This window comes from Parasteatoda tepidariorum, chromosome 8 (genome assembly GCF_982258835.1).
Source record: "Parasteatoda tepidariorum strain Cologne lab strain chromosome 8, Ptep-v5.0, whole genome shotgun sequence".
In the NCBI taxonomy this organism is placed as follows: Eukaryota; Metazoa; Arthropoda; class Arachnida; order Araneae; family Theridiidae; genus Parasteatoda; species Parasteatoda tepidariorum.
In genome coordinates this window covers 69831069-69853115 of record NC_141762.1, presented here as the reverse complement: position 1 = coordinate 69853115, position 22047 = coordinate 69831069, and the positions used below count along the sequence as shown (strand labels likewise).

The 22047-nt window shown below is 31.0% G+C and overlaps 1 protein-coding gene across 3 annotated transcripts in view; it reads right to left on the bottom strand.

Annotated features, from left to right (window-relative positions):
• Positions 1-17724: 17724 nt before the first annotated feature.
• The window catches only part of LOC107443646 (uncharacterized), a 43172-nt gene continuing 38849 nt past the window's right edge, over positions 17725-22047 (bottom strand). For all 3 annotated transcript variants that reach the window (XM_071180881.2, XM_016057590.4, XM_071180880.2), the window contains exon 3: positions 17725-17888. In XM_071180881.2, the coding sequence (XP_071036982.1) occupies positions 17786-17888 (103 nt within the window). In that variant the 3' untranslated portion in view covers positions 17725-17785. The remainder of the gene's footprint in view (positions 17889-22047) is intronic.

Below are 22047 nucleotides of genomic sequence, written 5' to 3'. Positions count from 1 at the left end.
AACGCTTTCAAAATTAATTACATCAAATTTAAAGCTAATTAAAAGCTCCGATGTTTTAATCATCTCGTATCGTTTAAAAGTGTCATCGAAATACTCAATCATTTTTTTATGTACTCCTAAACATTTTATCACTCCTAATTGTCAAATTAAAACTTAATTCTTTAATAAATCATCTCATGTCTAAAATAGTTGAATGCTAAATTCAGTTTTCACATTTACTGATATAAACACAAGATATGCCCGGATTCTAGTAGGAATTCAATTCCCATTTATAAGGCGAAACAATCTAATATTTCCTTCACAACATGAAAAACAAGTCGAAATTTTCTCATCTGCAAATGATATTAGTTCAAATTTTAATGTAATACGAAATTCGATACTAAAAGCAAAAATGAAGGAAGATTGAATGATGTCCTTACAAATCTAGACAGAAATAGTAGTTATCTGCATTCAGCTAACATAATCTTGACTTAATAACGTAATCTTAGCATTAAGTATGGTTCTTTTAGTAAGATTACATTAGTTAATAAGTTATTTATGTTAACTTTGTTAAATGATTATTTTTAACTCAATTTTCTGACGAGTTTGTCTGCTAATAAATTATAAATTTACTTTATTAATTAAAAATTTGAAATACATACATACCTTCATAGGCCTATATGTTATATTTTTGTCAAGAACATACTGTGAATGCATTGCATTTTTGAAATTTTTATTTAAGTATTAAACATTACATTCTTTTGTCGCAAAAAACCTAAAAGTCAAAAATTTTTGATTTAAATATTTTGTTAAAAGTATTTAAATAAGCTGATTTCTTCGGTGCAGGTTGTATAATAATTATTTTTTTCTTGAGTAAGTCATGTAAAATACAACTGACAAAATTAGAGCACCTAGTTTTTTTTTCCAATCACCATTTTTTTTTCGCTTTGAAAAACAATTTCTTTAAAAGAAAATCAAACTCCTGATCATTCCTCGTCTTTTTTATTTTGTTCTAAGTGTTGATAATTGACTTAATTATGACTAAGTAGCTAACATTAATTTTCTTTCATAATAATTTACAAAAAGAAAAAAAGAATGCATATTCAACACATTGTGACCCAACTCATAACGATTGTTAAGAAATGTATGTCAGAATTGTGATTCCCAAGCAGAAAAGTTGAAGTGAATAAAACTATATAATATGCAATAAAACTATAAATATATGCAAGGCATACTGTGGTACAGTATTATACTGATACGGGGGAAATCTGTATGACGTGCATGCAAAACTCGGTTGAATATTTTCCGGTTTTGTTATTGTGCAGAACTTTAGCTGTAACTTATACGGTCACTTATATGGTGATGCAATCAATTTTTGGAGGACTGATAAGTATTTTGAGAAGTTCGCTTTCATTTGAATTTTTAATGACAAGTCTGTCATATTTAAATATATATGTCAAATAAATTTTTTTAGAATATTTATCATTTAAAATTTATCTTTTAAGAACATAGAGGAAAAATACCAGCACTGTTAAAAGATACTTCATTTAATCGTTTGGGCAAATTACTACTGTTGCGACAATAATTGGCTGAATGTTTCTTTTTTATCCTTCTTATCACCCTTTACGTTTTTTTTCTCCCGAAAATCGCAAGTGATATCTCATGTGATTTGCAAAATTAGATGTCTGCAACTGACGTCCTCATAGGTAAATCATGGCATCTGTCGATTCAGAAGCCAATCACGTTCGACTCACTCAAGTGACGTCGATTACAGGCATCCAATTAAATCTTATATTTAAATCTCATAGTTAGGTATAATCAGCTCATTTCTTCTCGAGTTGCAAATACCCAATTGCTGACTACACAACTGTCAATGGTACTATCAAAATAATTTAAATTTTGAGAAATTTCTTTTTCCTGTCCATTAAATACTCATTTTTGAAGGAATTGTTTTATTTTATAAAACTTTTGCAGACAAGTATATGAAATCATCATTAACATTCTCTTCAATGACATGAATATAACAGCCCTGCAAGGGCATGATAAATGAGCGCTTTTCACTCAATAACAAAGGATAATGATATTCTAAAACAAGCTATCCCCTTAATTCCGAAAGTATGTTACATTTCGAAAGCATGTTTATGTTTTATTCGAAAAATAACTCAAATTAAATTGCTTTAAAACATGTCAATATTAACTAACGATTAAAATGCAAATAAAAAATGTCAATCATTTTCAATAAAAATGTAAACGAAAAAATCCCGAAAGAATGTACAAATAAATAAAATTAGGATAAAAATATTCAAAAACTCAACAGTAGCTGAACTTGAAAAATACAATAAAGAGAATGAAGCAATCATTAGAAACTTTTTTTTTATAAATTAACGTAATTTCATAGAAATACTATTACAACATATTGTTGCCACACACTCCAAGTTTTACATTTCGGTTTTTTTTAATTTTGGTTAATTTTCTTTTTTTATAGTTTGCGTGTTTTGAGAAATTCTCAACTTTGAAAAAATAAAGAAAAATAATTGTGATTTTCAACTTTCTTTGTGTTAACTTCGTATTTATGTCCGTCTGTGGTATCGAAATCTTGAAACTCCTTCTTAAATCTATTTTAGTTACAGAACCATTTATGCTAGGGGTCAGAAATTAGGACTTTACGACGAGAAACTATTTCAACCCTTATTCTGAAAATAATTTACAAATTTCAGTTTGTAAGTTTGAGAAAATGTTTGAAAAATTATTTCTTCAAGCTGGTATTATATTAGCCAATGTTATAAATAAAACTGTAGATGATTGTGTTTAAGATTATGTGGCCCATTCTTCAATATATTTCTTACAAGCACAGTAATCAACTTAAGTGGCATATGGATCGGTACTACTTAAGATGAATAGCGTTTCTAAAGTGCTTATTTTGCTTATAGTTATCTAAAACAACGTGTTTATTTACTTATAGTTATCTGAAACAACGTATTTATTTTGCTTATAGATATCTGAAACAACGTATTTATTTTGCTTACAATTATCTGAAACAACATGTCTATTTTGCTTACAGTTATCTAAAGCAATGTGTTACTTTTTCTTATAGTAGAACTTTCAAAGCTTGCTTAAATAGAACTGTAATTTAAATTCAACGAAAGATAAAAATCAATCGAGAAAATTTTATGATTCGTTAAGAGGATTAGTAAATACATCGTCATATATTAGTGGCGCCACTTATGCTTAATAAGTTACTGAATTAGTTTAACTGATTTTATAGAAAATGATGCTGTTTTCAGCAGATACGAATTATACTAATATCGGCATTAGCCGCGATGGATCAGGGGATAGAGCATTCGCCTTCCAATGAGGCGAACTGGGTTCGAATCCCAGTAGATACAAATTCCGCATCCGGCTTGCACCGATCACAGTGCTGACGTGAAATATCCTCAGTGGTAAATGGATCATGGGTTCGAGTCCCCTTGCCGTTAGGTTAACCGAGGGAGGTTCTCGTGGTCTTCCACTCCATGTAATGCAAATGCGGGTTAACTCCATCAAATAGTCCTCCACGAAGGCAAATTTCTCCCAATACTTGATCCAGGAGTTCCCTTGTCTTCTGGATTGGGTTCAAAATTACAGGGCTACGGAGTTGAACATTACTAGTCGTAAACCAATAAAATTGGGTCGGCTGTTCAACGACGGTTATAAAATAAAATAAAATATCGGCACCAGTGAATGGAGGGTAAAAATTCCTGTAAAATTTTCGCACTGTATGGTAAATCCATTTCAGACAGAAAGAAAACATTAACTCTTACTCTGGTTAGTAATATCAAAATATACGGTATTTAAACCATTAAATTTGACATTTTCCCAATCAAATGGTTTTTAATTTTCAAAATTATGATATTTTTTGTTAAAATATAATTGAATTGAGTGTAAGTTTAAAAACAATAAGTGGTTCATGTGCAATACTCACTAATACCAAGATAAAATTACTAAATTTTATCACATATTATGAAAATCTATATTTCATTGTCAATTTTACCAAAATCTACACAAAACGGTTCGATAAATACTAGTGAACTTTCTAAGGTTTCTATAGATCCAGAAACACGGTAAATTTTGCCTTATTCTGGTAGGTTTTGCCATAGTTTTTTCTCATGTGGAAATAAGTTTTTCTTGGTCCATCGAAATGGATAAATAGTTTAGAAAATAGCATGATTGCAATATATATATTCTCAATCATCAAATAACCTTGAGCAACAGTTTCATGCTAAATTTTACTGATAACAAATAATATTTATTTTCATAAGATAGGAACTTTAAGGAGAGTGTCACGTTAATTATAATATCAAGAAAAAGGAACGTATCAATAAAATCGAGAAAGTTATGTCACATATATTTTTAGTTATGTCACATATATTTTTCAGTTTTGCATATGATTTCGTTGTGTTGATTACGCTATAAGAAATTTCGGATCAAAGTATTGTATAAAATATTAACATTTTAGGTGCATCATCCATAAATTTCACTTTACCGTAAAATTAATTTTTTATAGTAAAATAATATACAGTAATTTTTGCAATAATATTTATTTAATTAAAGTAATTCAGTAATTTTACGGTAATTATTACTGTAAAATTTATCATATGATATGCTTTTGTTCGGGAAAATATTCCGGTAAAACGGGATTTCACGGTAAAAAGTGCCGGCATATTTAGCGCCTGAACTATTTACTGTAATTTGATCCATAATTTTTTGCATTGTGAAGATATGGAGTCCTTGCTGAAATTATCAAATACGAGTCTAATTTCGGGTATTCAGAAGAGCTTGGCTTCAATTACGACTTTTTCCCAATTCGAATATTCATCACATTCTCTATAATAAGCCGGGATAGCCTGGTCGGTACGACACTAGGCCTATGTCCAAGAGGTCGTGGATTCGATCCTCGCCGACCGAAGACTCCCCGTGTAGTAAAGGGTGACTGATGCACGTTAAATCTGTCGAGTCTCAAAGTCCTCCATGTTCCCATAACAAATCAATACCTCTGGGGATACTGATCCAGGAGTTTCCTTGTCTTCCGGATTGGTTCAAAATTACAAGGCTACGGAGTTGAACATTAGCTGTCGTAAACTCAATATTGGGTCGGCTGTTCAACGACGGTTATAAAATAAAATATAAAATTCTCTATAATAGTATTAATTATTACGATATAGTCTCTTATCACCCTATTTGTAATCTAAATAAATATTCCAAATTTGAAAAATATAATTGTCAATCTAATACTAAGAAACTATATCTTTAGTTTCCTTCAAATCTGTTTATGAACTCCGCTAATGATAGAGTAGATAGTAGGTACAACTTAGTTCAAAACAGATATAAACTCAGTTCAAAAGTTAAAAAGAGAAAATACTGAAAGAAGCTGAAGATTGCTATTATTAAAGACTTCACAAATTTTACGAATAAGAGGTTCACAGTGAAATAGTTTTTTTTTAAAATAAATAAAGAATTTTTCATTTGGTATTGCATGAAAAAGTAATAAATAAAATATTGAGTGCATATAGAGATACCGAGTAAATTATTGAAATATGAGTGTAATTAGAAATATTGTGTCAGTTAGTTTTCCAGCTACTTTTTTTCATTTAACATAAATTTTATCTCGAAATAAGCAGCAAGAATATCTCATAAATTTGTTAGAGAACGCATATAATTTCGAATAACAGTGGTTGTTCTCGAGCAACAATAATTACGTCAAGAAAACCGGCGAATTTTCATGAGCTTTCCTGTAAGGTTTTCTGTGAAGTTCTTGCAATATATTTCAATATAAAATATATTTAAAATGAACATAGTATCTGGAAAATTAATTGAGAATTTATCAATTCTTTTAAGTGACTCTGGTCTATTATATTTCTTACTTTTTCCTGCAAAACAGTGGAAAATTTGTTTTTTATAGTTTTTAAATTATTATTTACACTTATTTTAAGTTTAAATCAATGTTTAAATTTACGGATGAGAGTGTAGAATAGAGTGTCTTTTACATTAGACACTTACATATAACTTTCCATTTTTTTATCATTATTTTTTCATGCTTTTTTAATATAAGAAAACCTTACTTTTAAGCCTTTTTTTATTTTCTGCATGAAGATAAGAAAATCCCAAAATAAGATGAGCATCCTATCATAGATTTTTAACCATTAAATGATTTTCAAATTCATAATGAACGAATATGTATTTAAAAGGTATTAAATACTGTACCAAATACTTTTTTTATGTAAATATCCCATTTAATATATCTGTATTTACTATGAAATAAACTATTTTAAATTAAAATGATTCTCGAGACAAAGTAAATAGGGATCGATCTCGAGTAAAATAAGGATACTTATTAAAGTGTTATACCATAAATAGTTTGCACATTTAAAGGTGGAAATATTGAAATTTGGCGATAGATATAGCTATTTGAATATCGTTTCATAAAAAAGAAAGCTTTACGAGGCTTTATTTTATCGTAAACGGCTGGGAACAATAACAATGCTCGTAGCTTCGTCAAATATTTTTTTAAAAAATAGGTAGGTATATAACTTTTTCTGTAGCATTTTTAGCTCTTTTATATGATTCAAATTATTGCGAAAATACGAAAATAATTCAATATTTAGTGTAAAATAATTCAAAATTTTAAATCTATGTATTAAATAACAACTAAACACGGGCGATAAATTGATTTTTTCGAAGAAAGAAACAGATCTAGAAAAACCAATATTGTTTGCTACTTTGTTCAATATGACATTTAAAATTTAATTTCTTTCAAAATTCGCATTCATTCAAACGCCTCGTTTGACCTTTTTCCAACGCTAAGAAAAGCAAATAAAATCACCCCACCATTTCGGAGCATTTAACTATGCAATATTCAATAAACGAAAAAGATGTCGAGAGTTAAACAAATAAAAAGATATTTAATTCGATAAATGCATCTGGTGTCACGGTTTTAAACATTTCCGCCGCCAAGACATTCAAAAGAAGTAGAGAGAAAAAAAAAGACACCGAAGGCGGAAGAAAACTTTCCCCGACAAAGAAAAGATAACACAATAAATAAAACAGGAACCTTATGTCTCCGAGGGTCGGCCAAAAATGTTTTTTTTAGAAGTAGATTCTTCCTAGATCTGTAAAGTATTCGCGATGATCAGATTGTCTTGGTCACATCATATAGACGTCTTTCCTCCCCATCAGTGTCCCAGGAGGATTTCGATAAGGAGAAAAACTTTTGGGTTCAGTCGCCAAGGTTTTTAAAACCCTTTCGATAAAATCGGATCGCTTCACGAAAGCTGCTGAAGTGGACAAAAGCCTTTTTTTCCCCTTTGCGGTAGAAAATATAATCGTAGGTGAAAAAAATCGCCAAGAGAGAATTAAGTTTCGTTGTTGTGAGCATCTCCGGTATGCTGGATATTTTACAGCGCTAGGAAAATAAGATTTAAGTTGATTTTTCGTAAAGTTTAAAGTTAATGATCATCATCATCAGAATTTTAAGTAATAAAAAAAGGATTATGAATTATATAATTTCAACACTTGTGATCTTAAACTACGTTTGAATTTTACGGCGAATGTGGTCAACATTTTAGTAATGTTTTTAGTGAAATTATTTGGATACTTATTTGAAGAGAAAAATGACCTTCAAAATAAATTTTTTAAAAAGTACAGTTTCTTTCTGTGGAGAAATACAGATCAGATATTTTGCTGTTAAAGAACTGTCAGTGAGGACACCCTCAAAAACAACCTACCCGAAAAGGTTAGCCTACTGGCCATGAGAATAAAAGCTGGACTCAACTATCTTACCGTATATCTTCACCGATTTTTTGGCCTATTGTCACCAGAAATCCAGCTGAATTCTTACAAAATCGTGATTACCGAACACTTACCTAGACAACATCTACAACTTTAACTATAATCTTTTTGATGGAGCCGTGGGGGCTCAGGTATACAGCACTCGCCAACCAAAGAGGTGGACCGGGTTCGAATCCCAGCAATGACTTGTCGATACGAATTCCGCGTCCGGCTCCCACCGACCACACTGCTGCCAAATAATATCCTCAGCGGTAGACCATTCACAGTTTCGGAAAGTTTTCGTTTAGTTCCTATCCACCTAGCGCAAATGTAGGATAGTTTAATCAGAAAGTACTCCATGAAAGCCAGTTTGCCTCAAGGCTCCATCCAGGAGTTCCCTTGTCTTCTGGATTGGGCTCAAAATGAGTGGATAGTTGAACGTTGACAGTTGTAAACTCAAAACGTGGGTCGGCTGTTCAACGACGGTCACAAAATTTTAAGACAGAAATCTTAATTGAGCTGCAGTGGCTCCGGAGTGTTCCCTTCCTAATGCGGTTTGCATCCTAGTGGTAGTTGGTTGATATGAATTTTGCTGCCAGTTCAGCCCTATCACAGAGCTGACGTGAAATATCTTATGTGATAGACAGAGCATGGGTCAGAGTCTGCTTTCCTTTGGAAAAATCGTACAAGGTTTTCGTTGCTTGCCTCTCCATGTTTTGCAGATGCGGGTTAGTCCAATCAAAAAGTTATCCACGAAGGCAAATTTCTCCTAATACTTGATCCAGTAGTTGCCTTTCTTTCTGGGTTGGGTTCAATTTTACAAGGCTACGGAGTTGAACGTTGGTAAATGGAAAGACAAAACTGGGTCACCTGTTCAACAATGGCCATGAAATGAAAGATAAAATAAAATTTCTCTAATGAGAGCAGTGGCGTCTCAGGGAATAGAGCTTTTGTCTCCCACTAAGGTGATCCAGATTCAATTCCCACTAGTGGCTGATTGGTGTGAATTTTGTTCCCGGTTAGCACCAACCACAATGCTAACTCAAAATATCCCAAGTAATCGACGATCATGGGTTAAAATCACCTTGCCTTTGGGATAACCGCGGAAAGTTTCCGTCGTTTTAATCTCAATTTTTCTCAAATGCGAATTTATATATATATATATATATATATATATATATATATATATATATATATATATATATATATATATATATATATATATATATATATATATATATATATATATATATATATATATATTATTATTATTATTATTATTATTATTATTATTGTTATTATTATTAATCACAAATTTAAAAATTAATCTGATTCTTTTTATTATAACTATCATATTCTTTTTGGTTATTGCATAACCTTTAAGATCACTGAACATAACTTTAAATCCTTACATAAGAATTCGAATTTTAATTAAAGTTTTAAACCTAAAGAACGAAGATAAAGTAAATACTCCATAATAAACTTTAGGTTCTTTTTTTTGTTTCAAACTAATTTGTCTAAAAGCAATACTATGCAAGCAATAAATATTTTTCTCGATTGCATTACAAAAAATGCAAGTTTGGATCCTTCCAAACAATTCGGCAATAAAAACTTAATTAAGGATACATTTGTTCTTGCCTCGATTGAAGCCTAAAAATTAAAACAAATAACTAGTCTGAATTAAACTACTTGTTCAATTACTTGAAAAAGGAGGAGATTTGGTACGTCTTCTGGAATATTTTTTTTCTTCTTTTTATTGTCAGAATAAAATGAATTCTTGAAAATAACTAAAGAATAAACTAAAAGTTTTCTGTATCATGAAGCCTTTTAAAAATGATATTTAATGGTACATAATGAATAAAAGAACTTTTTTTTACACTGATAAAACTACAGTTGCCGTCTTAATTAATGAGAGCATTTTTTCAGCTATAAAACTGAAACAAAATTAATATCAATATCAAAGTTTTCCCATAAAATTAACATCTCTAGATAATAATCCTTTTGCTTTTAAGAAGCATGAGTTTAAAATTTTAACAGAAAACTTTGAATCTTTATAGTTTTGTCGTTTGTTAGTTTTTCTATCCTTACATTATAGTCTTAATTACGACTACAAGTAGTATTTGTTCAGAATTCACTCATTCAAGTACTACAGTATTGTTCGTCGTTGCTGTCGGTGATTGTATTGTCAAGATAAATTATACGAAAAAAATCCAAACTTATGCTAAATAGTTGTGTACGTTATGTTATTGTTCAGTTATTTTATGTTACAGTTATGTTATGCGACCGGTTTTCTAACATATTTATCCCAGTTTTAAAAAGTCAGCAGATATTATGAGATTGTATATGATATGGTACATGAGTTATGAGATAGTACAGAATATAATATATGAGTTATGAGATAGTACAGCATGTGGTACAAGAGTTATGTGAGATAGTACATGATATGGTAAATGAGTTAAGGCTCGTTAAATAGGTTTTCCAGTTTAAAATCTTGGCAATCATATTTTTTCTACTGACTTTTCTTTAACGTAATGATGAATTTACGGTAAAGTAGTATGAGTCCAATGAATTCCTGTATTTATTACCGTAACTTGTCATGAAGATTATTCTTTTGCATGATTTTTTTTAGTATGTGTACTAAAATAAAATCTTCAGATTTAAATAATGTTGGCTTACTTCATAAATAAATATCATTTCTACTTAGATTTATACTGTAAATTTAAAGGATCTTTTATTAAATTGTGTATTTTTTTATAATGTGTATTAAAGTGCAAGTTTAATAATTCTATATTTCAGCATAGTTGTTTTGCGTTACTGAATATAATTTTTTCATTGCGCACTTATTCAGTATCCTAATAACGCACCATAATTGCCAAATTATTTGCCAATAATTGCCAAGTAACGCACCCTTATTTTTTCATGCATGACACTCACTGAAAAATATTAAAAACTAAACGTTCAGTTGAGATATATTTTGCATTCTTCTAATATTTTTCTTTTCGATATTCTTACATTTTTTAACCACAAAATGATTTAAATACTAATAAAATTTACTTTGTTAGAAAAAAAATCTAAATAGTCTCTAAGAAATTAAATTTTGAGAAACTGATAAAAAAATAAGGAAAAAAAATTTTGAAAAAAACTTTCTTTTATTGGTAATGTAGTTAATTTGATTTTGATTCGGAACGAATTTTTTTTAATCACCATAATTTATAAAAAAGAAACCCATGAAAATAAACCATTCTAACCTTCCAACGATAAGATCAGTATAGAGTTCTAACAATGTCTTACCCCTAAATCTCTAGATAGCATTGAAGCACTTCAATAAAATGAATTACCTTCTCTTTCCTTTCTCTGCCTTATTTTGTAAAGTGAAATTCTCCCTTAATGTCCATAGAATAAAATGTTTAAATTATAACTGGTTTTTTTAAGTGAAACCAAGCGATCGTTTTAAGCTTAACTTCTAAACTTAAGCAAAAACTATTTTATTATTTCGAATTGTTTGTTAAAGTTCGTCACGTAACCATTACCTTTTAATATTCCTGACACAGATAGTTTACAGGTTTATAAAATGAATATCTTACATATATTGAAAAAAAATATTTCAAAAAATGTTTTTCTCACAATTTAAAATGTAGAATTTGTTTGCATATTCTGTTAAAAATAAGCCCGTGTTTAAAAGAAAAGAGAAAGATTTTGAAAAATAAAATGAATTCAAGAGCGTTTATTAATAATAAAAATATATTTTTTTTCTTCTTATATTTTGCATAGTTTCATGTTTAAAACAAAGTATGACTTCTTGTTCGAGCTAATAATATGTAAAATCGTTATCTCATCAAAATCGTATGTTTATTTGTCTTAAACTGCCCTGATTTTCTAATTCTGTCTATTAATAATTGATTTAGTCTATTTATAATTTTATCGTTCGACATTTCGTCATATTTAATGCAGTTGTCCTTTGCTATATACAATGAAAAATGAGTAACTTTAATTATGATTTGATGATTCTTTCAACTGCATTTTCGTCAAATTCAAGAGTTATGCTTGTCAAAAGGGTATCATGTCGCCCAAATTAAGAATGGCATTTTGTCAATCACACTTTCTTAATATTTTGGAAAAGGGATTTTCATATCCCTTGCACTGGTTATATTTTTATGCTGGACAGAAAATATTAAAATAAATAGTCGTGTTATCCAAATTGCCTACTAGTATTACCCGTCAATGGATCACTTGGTTAAAAGTAAATGAGTTTGATATTCTCTGGTATTTAGAATAAAATATGAAATTAAAACATATCTCACAATTACAGTGTATAAATCAGTAAATTATTAAGAAACTTAGTCAGGACAAGGCTTAATGTTCTAGATATCCGTCAAGTCCAATATTTTTAGTAAAAAGCAAATGAGTTGAATATTCCCTGATTTTAAGCAGAAAAATATGCAATTTATTTATATCTCACAACTGGAAAGTTTAAATTTAAAGGAATTTCGAGAACGTAATTAACAGATAAGAATATCAATATTTATTTTATTATATAGCGAATATTTTATACGTTATCACAAAAAATGGTTCAACTTTGAGCCGTACCTTGCAATCTAATATAATTCCAGTTAGATACGACCACACTAAAATTTTAAATTTAACCATGCTTTCATGCAAGTTAAAACACCGTGCAATGAAGTTTAAAAAGAATGATAATATGGTTCAAATATAGAACCGTAGAATGAAGTTTAAGAGGGATTATAACGTGGTTCAACCATAGCATTGCAAGATGAATGCTAAGAAAATGATAACGAGATTCCACCAAAGCAGCCTGTAATAAAGTTTAATATCAATGACAACGTACGTGGTTTTACCATATCATCGTGTTATGAAATTTAAAAATAATGATGACGTGTTTCAGCCATAGCATGGTATAAGAAATTTAAGAATGATAACGTGTTTTAACCATAGCACAGTGTTATCTAGTTTCAGAAAATGATAACGAGGTTCTACCATCGCATAGTCAAATAAAGTTTAGGAATGATATTGCGGTTTAAAGACTGCATCGTGCTATGAATTTTAAGAAAAATGATAACGGACTACAAATTAGCCCCATATTAATGTGGCGACAAATTTGAAAAATAATTATGGAACAGTCAGATGCAAAATTCCCTGCTTGCTAGTAAGAATGGGATATGTATATATATACATATACATAGGAAGAGAATATCAATGTATATTTCTTTCTAATTAAAGATGTTACACTATAATTTATCAATCACTATAATTTTAAAAAAATGTCTGTGACACCAAAAAATAATTTAACTAGCATTTAAAATTAAATTAAAATCATTTTGGGATAATTTTTGCTCTAAAACATTTTTTTCTGTTTCTTTAACTGAAACAATACTTGTATAATCTAAAACATGTCGTCAATACTCAGCACCAATTAAAAACGAATTTAAACTCCAACCAACGAACATATAATTGCATGCCTTATAATATCAGTTTCCCTCAATAAACATGCAAATGCAAACTGATGAAAGTTTAGAATTAGAAATGAACTATTGTATAAGTTAACTAAATTTAAATGCAAAACTATTCTGAGAAATTGGACAATACTTTTTTTAAGAATGATTATAATAGTTTAGAGATTTTAAAATAGGAAATCAATTCCTAAACTTGACGCAAACTAATTCAACGAAATTGGTTAGCATTCTAAATTTTCCCGAGCTTCATCAAGAATGCGCTTAACATATGAGATTTTTAAAATGTACGTTCTGTCTCAAATATATTAAATTTGGCATAAGTTTTTGTATGAAATTGTTTAATCGTTATGAAATCATCGTAAACTTGTTTTTTCTTTAAATTACTGGTTGTTGTTGGTGTAAATATTCAGGTAATTATCTAAAAACACATAAAAAAGTTTTTGTAAGAAAGAAATATAATAAAATATTAATATTTCAACAAAAATAAAGGCAAAAATTTCCATATAATGTTATTCCAAATCAATTACGTAAAATAGCTTAAAAATAATGATGATAAAAGCTCAAAAAAGAAAGAAATATGCAGTAAAAATATTGCAGATGCATTATCAGAAAAATGCAATTTGAAATTGGATCAGATTACCAAAATCAGATACATTACATCAAATATATAATATATATAAGTATATCATTCTTATCAGATACATATCAGTTATATTAGATATATCATTTTTAAGTACGAAATTAGTTATAATTTTAAAAAAAGTCATACTAAGCATTTCTGGTTGTTTTTGACTCATTAATTCTAAAATAGAAGAAGAAAATTATTTTTATTAATTTTATTGTCATTATACTTTATAGTTGCTGTCAGTTCCTCTGTTTCAAAATATACCACGAATATTAAATATATTAGATATTTAATAGTAGTTATCATTCAATTTTATTTTATTTAATAAACGTCGTTGAACAGCAGACCCAATCTTGGGCTTACGACTACTAATGCTCATTTCCGTTGCCTTGTAATTTCGAACCCAATCCTGAAGACAAGGGAACTCCTAGATCAAGTATTGGGAGAAATGTATTTTCGTGGAGGACTTTTTGATTAAATAATCCCCCATTTGCATTGCATGGAGAGGAAAACCGTGAAAACCTCCCATGGTCAGCTTGACCACAAAGGAAGTGTAACCCGTGATTTGCCTACAATTGAGGATATTTTACGTCATCACTGTGGTCGGTGCGAGCCGGATGCGGAATTCGAATCGACCAGCCATCGGTAAGATTCTAACCCGGTTCACCTCATTAGAAGGCAAACGCTCTTTCCCCCGAGCCACAACGACTCTCATATTTCAATCATAAATAACTTCTATTTTTACCTGATTTTGGACACTTCATAATCCTTAATCTCAGAATTTTCACCGAATCAATTTCAAGTGATGTTAAAGCTCCTTTAATCATTTTAGAACATGTTTTTTTTAAAAAACATTTCAAGAATATATCTCAAAAACTACTTAATATAACTGTTAAAATATCAAAGACATAAAATCTATGTTATTTTAACTAAATATCAGGGATAGAAAAATAAATTTTAACTAGTTTTGAAATTTCAATATTTCAATATTTCAACTAGTCTTCAAATTTAGAAAAGTTGAAAAAAGAAGCAAAATATTTCGTATAAAATATATGTTAGATATACATTTTGAGTTACAACAAGGTATTAAACAGCTCACAAATAATATATATATATATATATATATATATATATATATATATATATATATATATATATATATATATATATATATATATATATATATATGCGTGCTAGTTATTTTATAAGTTAATATACACTGGTTATCATAAATTAAGGAAAATTCACAAAAATCGCGATAACTCAAGAAATTACACATGGAATTTTATGAAACTTACCCACAATATACAACACATAGTAAGGTATTAAACAACATAAAAAGAAATTATCAGACATTAATAGTAGTATAGAAATTAGCACATGTATAAAATAAACAAATTGGAAGTATCGGTTTGCAATAGAAATAGTACCTTTAATATGGAATATGATTGCCTCTAGAAGCAATACAGCACAAACAGCGATGTGTGATGCTTTCAATTATGCGGTCTATCAGTTCAATAGGAAGTGAGAGCCATTGCTCTTGTAAAGCAGTTGCAAGCGTGGCAAGGGTCTGAGGGGGCGGATTGATGGCAGATACACGCCTCCCTAGAGCATCCCAAACGTGCTCGATAGGATTCAAGTCCGGGGATCGAGCTGGCCACTCCATGCGAGTAATTGTTTCCTGTTGAAGATAATCATCAACAATGCGAGCTCTGTGTGGTCTTGCATTATCGTCCTGTAACAGGAAGCAATCACCAATTGCCCCGGCATATGGGCGCACATAAGCATCAAGGATGTTGTCTCGATAAACCTGAGCATTCACGGTTCCCCTTGGAAAGACATGGAGGTATGTGCGCCCTCCTAAGGATATGCCTCCCCAAACACAGACACTGCCTCTTCCGTATGCATCTCTTTCACGGATGTTTGATGGATGATAACGGGTCCCAGGTTCTCTCCATATCAAATAACGTCTACTGTCACTTTCTAGACTAAACCTGGACTCATCCGTAAAGAGAACAGGCCTCCATTGATCTGACGTCCAGTGGACATGTTGTCGGGCCCACTGCAAACGGTCTCTCCTATGGCGTGATGTGAGCGGCACGCAAATGGCTGGTCGTCTCGCATACAGACCACCTTCGTGGAGCCTTCTGCGCACAGTTGACGTTGACACCAACCTTCCGGTGGCTGCAGCAAGAGAGGATCTAAGATGTGTCGGAGTAGCGGTTCTATTCCTGCGTGCACTTAATGTCAAATATCGGTCATCGGCACTGGTCGTAACAGTTGGCCGTCCTTGACTGAACCTCCTAGATGCCGAATCTGTGGTTTGAAATTGCCTCCAAAGTCTATGAACCACAGATGGACTCACATTTAGCCATCTGGCCACTTCTGATTGACTCTGCCCTGCCTCTAGTCTCCCGATGGCTCTCCATCGTAGTTCTTCAGGCAAATGATGCCTAGAGGTCATTATTACGAATTGGCTATCTCAGATTTTCAATGTCGCAATCACAGTAAAATTTGTGTGCTTTCTCTCAAACTTGGACTTTTATGCTCCAGGCAGATGACGTAAGCCGAGTGCAGCGCCACTAATTTGCATATTGCAATTTTACTCAGCTACTCTTAGTGGACAACATATGCAAATTTTGCACGGTTTGGCTTACTTTTGAAAGAGTTATCGCTATTTTTGTGATTTTTCCTTAATTTATGATAACCAGTGTATATAACGTAACCTTTGCATGTTTATTAAATGATAAAAAAGCTCGAAGAAGGTGCCTTTTTGAAATAGTTTTACTAATGTGGCATTTATGACTTTAAAGTAATTAATAACGATGTGTACGTATTTATTTCTGCAAACGTTTGACGCATAATAAAATGTCTGAAAAGTTTTGAGTCTTTTAAAGAACACATGAATGTTGTGGTGAATGCCATTAGGAGTTAGAATAAAAGTAAAAGGCAACAAAAATTAAGTAGTTTCGGACCATCAATCATCGAAATGTCATCACATAAGTTTTGAAAAATAGTTTCATAGATGTTTTTTATATTTTTTATATTTTTTATAATCCTTTCAACTATTGTATAGAGGTCACAAATAAATCTTAATAATATTAAGCACCACTGTTTTCCTGACTTACACTAACTAGTTTGGAGACATCGAAAGATATAGATTGACAAATGAGAACACTTCAAAGGCAAATTGTTAAAATAATTTACTAGGACGACAGATGAACGTTTATCCTTATACGCCGTGCAAAATTTTAACATGTGGATTTGTATTTTTTTTCCAATTCTCATTCGGAGTATGACCTTTCGTCATACTCCGGATTTGATTTTTGGCTATTTTTTCAGGGGCTCCATATTAGGTGGTTCAACGTTGCTCCTACGGTAAGGACAGATAGTAAAGAGAATGAACGAACATCCATGCCTTGCCTGGGATTCACACCCAGAACCTTTCTGATGCAAGGCCAGTTACCAGACCCCTACACAGAACAGGTGTCAGATTTGTATAATAGTAGAGTTTGATCGAAAAAGTACTAGAATCATTTTAACTTATATACTATGGGGCTATGTCTACGCTGATAAAATGTTTCAATTCTTTTAGCATTTTTCCAGTCCCAGTTGTTAAATTTTTAAAAAAAAATTTCCAGTATATTTTTTTTACTACCAGAAAAAATTATTGATGACTTATAATTTATATCAAGAGAGTAAATAGGTATAGTGAAACTATGTTTTCTTTCATCAAACACTTCAAATAAAGTTATTTTTTAAATTTAGTTTAACTAATTGAAATTCAGGAACGTAGATGTGATATTTTATAATCAAAATTCATAAAGATGATGTCAATTAAATTCAGCCTAAATAAGTAGTTTTTATTTATTTGTGAATCACTCTCCAACCATAAAAATTCAACCTTTTATTCCTCCAGCATTGGTGGTCCGTATACAGTTCCAGATCTTGTCTCTCGATTTTCTCTCAATAAAAGGAAGCTTTGAGGGAAAAGTCTACGAATTTCATACCTGAAATAATAAAGATATAAGAGCAATGAAATTTGACTTAACATATAATTAGAAGTTGCCATATCAAGTACTTAAAACTCATCGAATCAAAAAAGGTTAAGACTGAAGTAACTTGTATCTGAATTCTAGATTATCTTAAATTTAGAACGTAGGTTATTAAAATATACTCGCAGTACTTCAAAAATGACAATGTTTTGTACAAATCTGAAGTAGCTTGTATCTGAATTCTATATTATCTTAAATTTAGAACGTAGGTTATTAAAATATGTTCGCAGTACTTCAAAAATGATTATCTTTTGTACAAAGTTTTAATCAAGTTAAAAGTATAGTTTTACAAGGTAAAAGTATATATATTTGATAGGAGAACAACAGTTTCTAATACATCGGATACATCTTTATCCTTGGTGAAAAGTTTTCCCTATCCTACTAATTAAAAGAATAAACTATGACAGTTATTGCTCCATTATTCTTTCCCTTCTGGTCTGTAAGTATTCAAAGGATTTGGAAACAATATTAACCTGGAATGTATCGAATATTTTATGGAGAACCCATTGTCTCAGAAATGGTCAATTCTTGGTAAAGTATTGGTCAATAATTAGTAACTTAAGCTAAGTATATTGTGGCTAAAGATATATTTGAGGCTACACTGAATTAATTAATGACATGCTACAAAAAACAAAAAACGAATGTTCGAAGTAAATTCTGAAAAAGATAACAGTCAGATTTTATGTGCTTTTTTCAAGAATATGTAATGATAAAAGGAATCTACTGAGGAAACCTTCTTAATACGAGATACTTATAGTGTTTGCGACGTTCAAAAAAAAAATTTCAAATAAGCCTAATTAATCACCTTTAATCACCTTTTTCCACTGTCTTTCGGAATATTTTTATGAGTGTGCTATATAGTTTCTGTACAGGAAAAACTCCCTTTGCTACAAAGTCTAATGCTGCCTCCTGCTATTTATGGTTGATTAAATGCATTGTTTGTCTATAGTAAGAACTCCCCTAACCATTCGCCTGGACCCATGGTGGTGACTATAGTAAAAAAGTATAACTATTTCAAGTAGGAGTATGGGGTCATTTTGCTTAGGGCAAGTTTTGGCTCGTGTCGGCGAGAAAAAAGGAGTATTTTGCTCCGGTCTATTGTGTTAGCCCTAGAGTGAAGAGAAGCTACTCTTCCTGAAGTGAGCTATTCCTGTTTTCATCGCAGTAGACGGTCTCTGACTTTGAGGCGGGGGGAGTTCGTAAGCCTAAAACAAATTTAGCAAAATTAGTACCTCAGCATTATAAAAAGTGCAAGGCTAGCCATGTTTTGAGTCTTACCTCTTATTTGGCTATATTTGTGTGAAATAGCACAGTTTCTTATTTTTATTCATTTATTTACTTTATTTTTTAGTAAGCTTGCTGTGCTTTCCGAATTCTTTTGTTGTTTGTTTCGTTGAAAGTGATATGAAAAGAACGCGTTATACTGAAACACTACAGGTATAATAATATTGGATCGCGCATTTCTTCAAGCTTAAGCGGAAAAATCAGTCTGAAGTAGTCACCCGGGCATCCAACGGCAAATTTTAACTTCTAGGCAGACCTCTAAATTTTTAACTTCTAAATTTTAACCTCTATCTGCAGTTAGCTTTACATGGTCAACCAACCATGGAGAGCTGTGATGCCTCTTGGGATAGAGCGTGCTCCTTCCAATGATGTGAACCGAGTTCGAATAACAGCGAAGGCAGGTTGATACGAATTCCACATCCGGCTTGCAACGACCACAGTGTTGACGTAAAATATCCTCAGTGGTAGACGGATCATGAGTTAGAGTCCACTTACCGTCAGGATAAACGTGGAATGTTTTCGTGTTTTCCTCGCCCCGCAACGCAGATGTGGGTTAGTTCAATCGGTCCTCCACGAAGGCAAATTTCTCTCAATACTTGATCCAGGAGTTCACTTGTCTTTTGGTTTGGGTTCAAGATTACAAGGCTACGGAGTTGAACGTTAGTAGTCGTAAGCCCAAAAAATTGGGTCGACTGTTTAATGATGGTTATGAAATAAAACAAAATAAAATCATCCATGGAAACAAGAAATATCACATTTGAAAGAGGGGAGCTTTTCGCTTCCCTGATTTTCTTCCTCCCACCAACACGAGCCAAAGCCCGTCTTGGATGTTGACCCATTACCCCAACATGAAATAAATAAATTTTGTAACCATAGTCATCGCCACTGCACCAGGCGAATGGAGGGGGAAATTCCTACCATAGACTGACTATATGTTATTTCCAAAGTAGCATAGATGCCATACTGTTGCAAAGAATAGACAATATTGTTAGTGTATGTAACATAGATTAAAATCATCAGTTACTCAATAAAAAATCAGTTATTAAGTAATATATAACTTTGACGTGAGCGATATTTTAGGACACGTGATTTAATACCAATAATATAATTTTTATTACATCATATGTACATTTAATTGATATAACAACCAATATAAATTATTTATTAATTTAATCTACAGTTGCTTTAATATTTTTTTCCGAGTACAAATTATATATTCTGTTGTGCATTGATTTAGAAATCATACATGGATTGTAATAAAGTACTTTTATTTCAAAACTAATGTTAATTAGCCGTGAATCATTATAGTTGTTTTACAAAACATTTTTCATTTTTCAAAGGACTGAAGAATTGATCTCAATCCATGGAAAGCTAGTATCTATTTTTAAAAAAATCGTCATTTGTTTCACGAGATATTGTATTTAACTATAGACTAAAGTCAACTATAAAAATTCAAAAATGAATAAAATAATACGTAACATAACAAAACCGCTGTATTAATTTACATCTTCCCACTCGTACCCTTCAAAATTATGAGGTGATCTTCCGTCTCGTATTTTTCGTGGCCTTTATATTTCCGGGCAAGAGCGTTCCATAGTAATACACCAAAAATGTTTAAATCAATCCATATCTTGTGGCCCGGAATATTTTTGTTTCTTATTTTACACACTAGATGGCTGCACCGGAATATTTTCAATGTAACTGGAGATAATTATTTTAAACTTGAAGCCAGCACTAATCAGTATGATATGTATTTCGTACTCTTAGCTTAGCTACTTATGATCTTTGTGAATATACAGGGTTTGTGTTCTGTCATAAAATATTTTTATTTTTAAATTTTTTTTTAATATTGTGAGCATTATGGAGTCGGAGTTACTTGAAAATAAGGAGAACACATAGAATTTAAAATTTCAAGCTAAAAAATTCCAAAAATCAAAAACGAATCCATATCTTTTTTATGTATAATAATATACTTGAATAAAAAATATAGACACTTCCGTGACTTTTTTCTTGAAAATAAAAAGATTCTTGAGGGGTAAATATAAATACATAGTTATTTTAGTTTGATTTAACCTAAGTTAAATAGTATGTGCAAGCTAATTATACAAAATAACAGTTACATATTTCCTAAAATACAGATTTTTTATGAAAAATAACAATTATAAGTTCAACTATATGCTACTTTAAGAGCATAATCACAGTCATGGTACTAAAGTACTCTCAAACTAATCAACAGTAATTCTCCATGACTTAAAGTGGCAGTATAACTAAGAGTAATTAAAGTCAGGTTATTGAATAATGATAAGCTGATTTCAGAAATTTTTCGATAGTTTACCCTCAGAACTGTAAAAATCAAAATTAAACAACTGACAGACAGAAAAGTGCATTTCATCTCATTCTTTTAAATCGCTAACTGATTTGCTCTTTTATTTCAGGAAAAATCATTAAGACCCAAATACTAAAGCCACTCAAAATCCACTTAGGTATTATAGATCAAATCTTCAGTCGTCATTGATTTTTCTTCTCGGCTTCGAAGAAACTTTCCTAGGGCAATTTAGAAGACCAAATCTTAAAGATCACCTGTTTTACTTTCGAGGATTTAAGGATGTAGCCAAGCGCAGGGGATAACATGTCACAAATAATTGATTTCCTTTAGCTCTGAACAGCCCTTAAAAGACGACATTCGAGAGGCTAGGTTCTTTCTGCGCTGGCGGCCATCATGTTTGAGGCAGGAGGAACGCCTGATGCAACTATCTTCTTCTTCTTTCTTTTAGATTAAAGATTCTTATCTCTCGAAGTTCAAGCACATTTCCTATCTGGCGAATGTGCT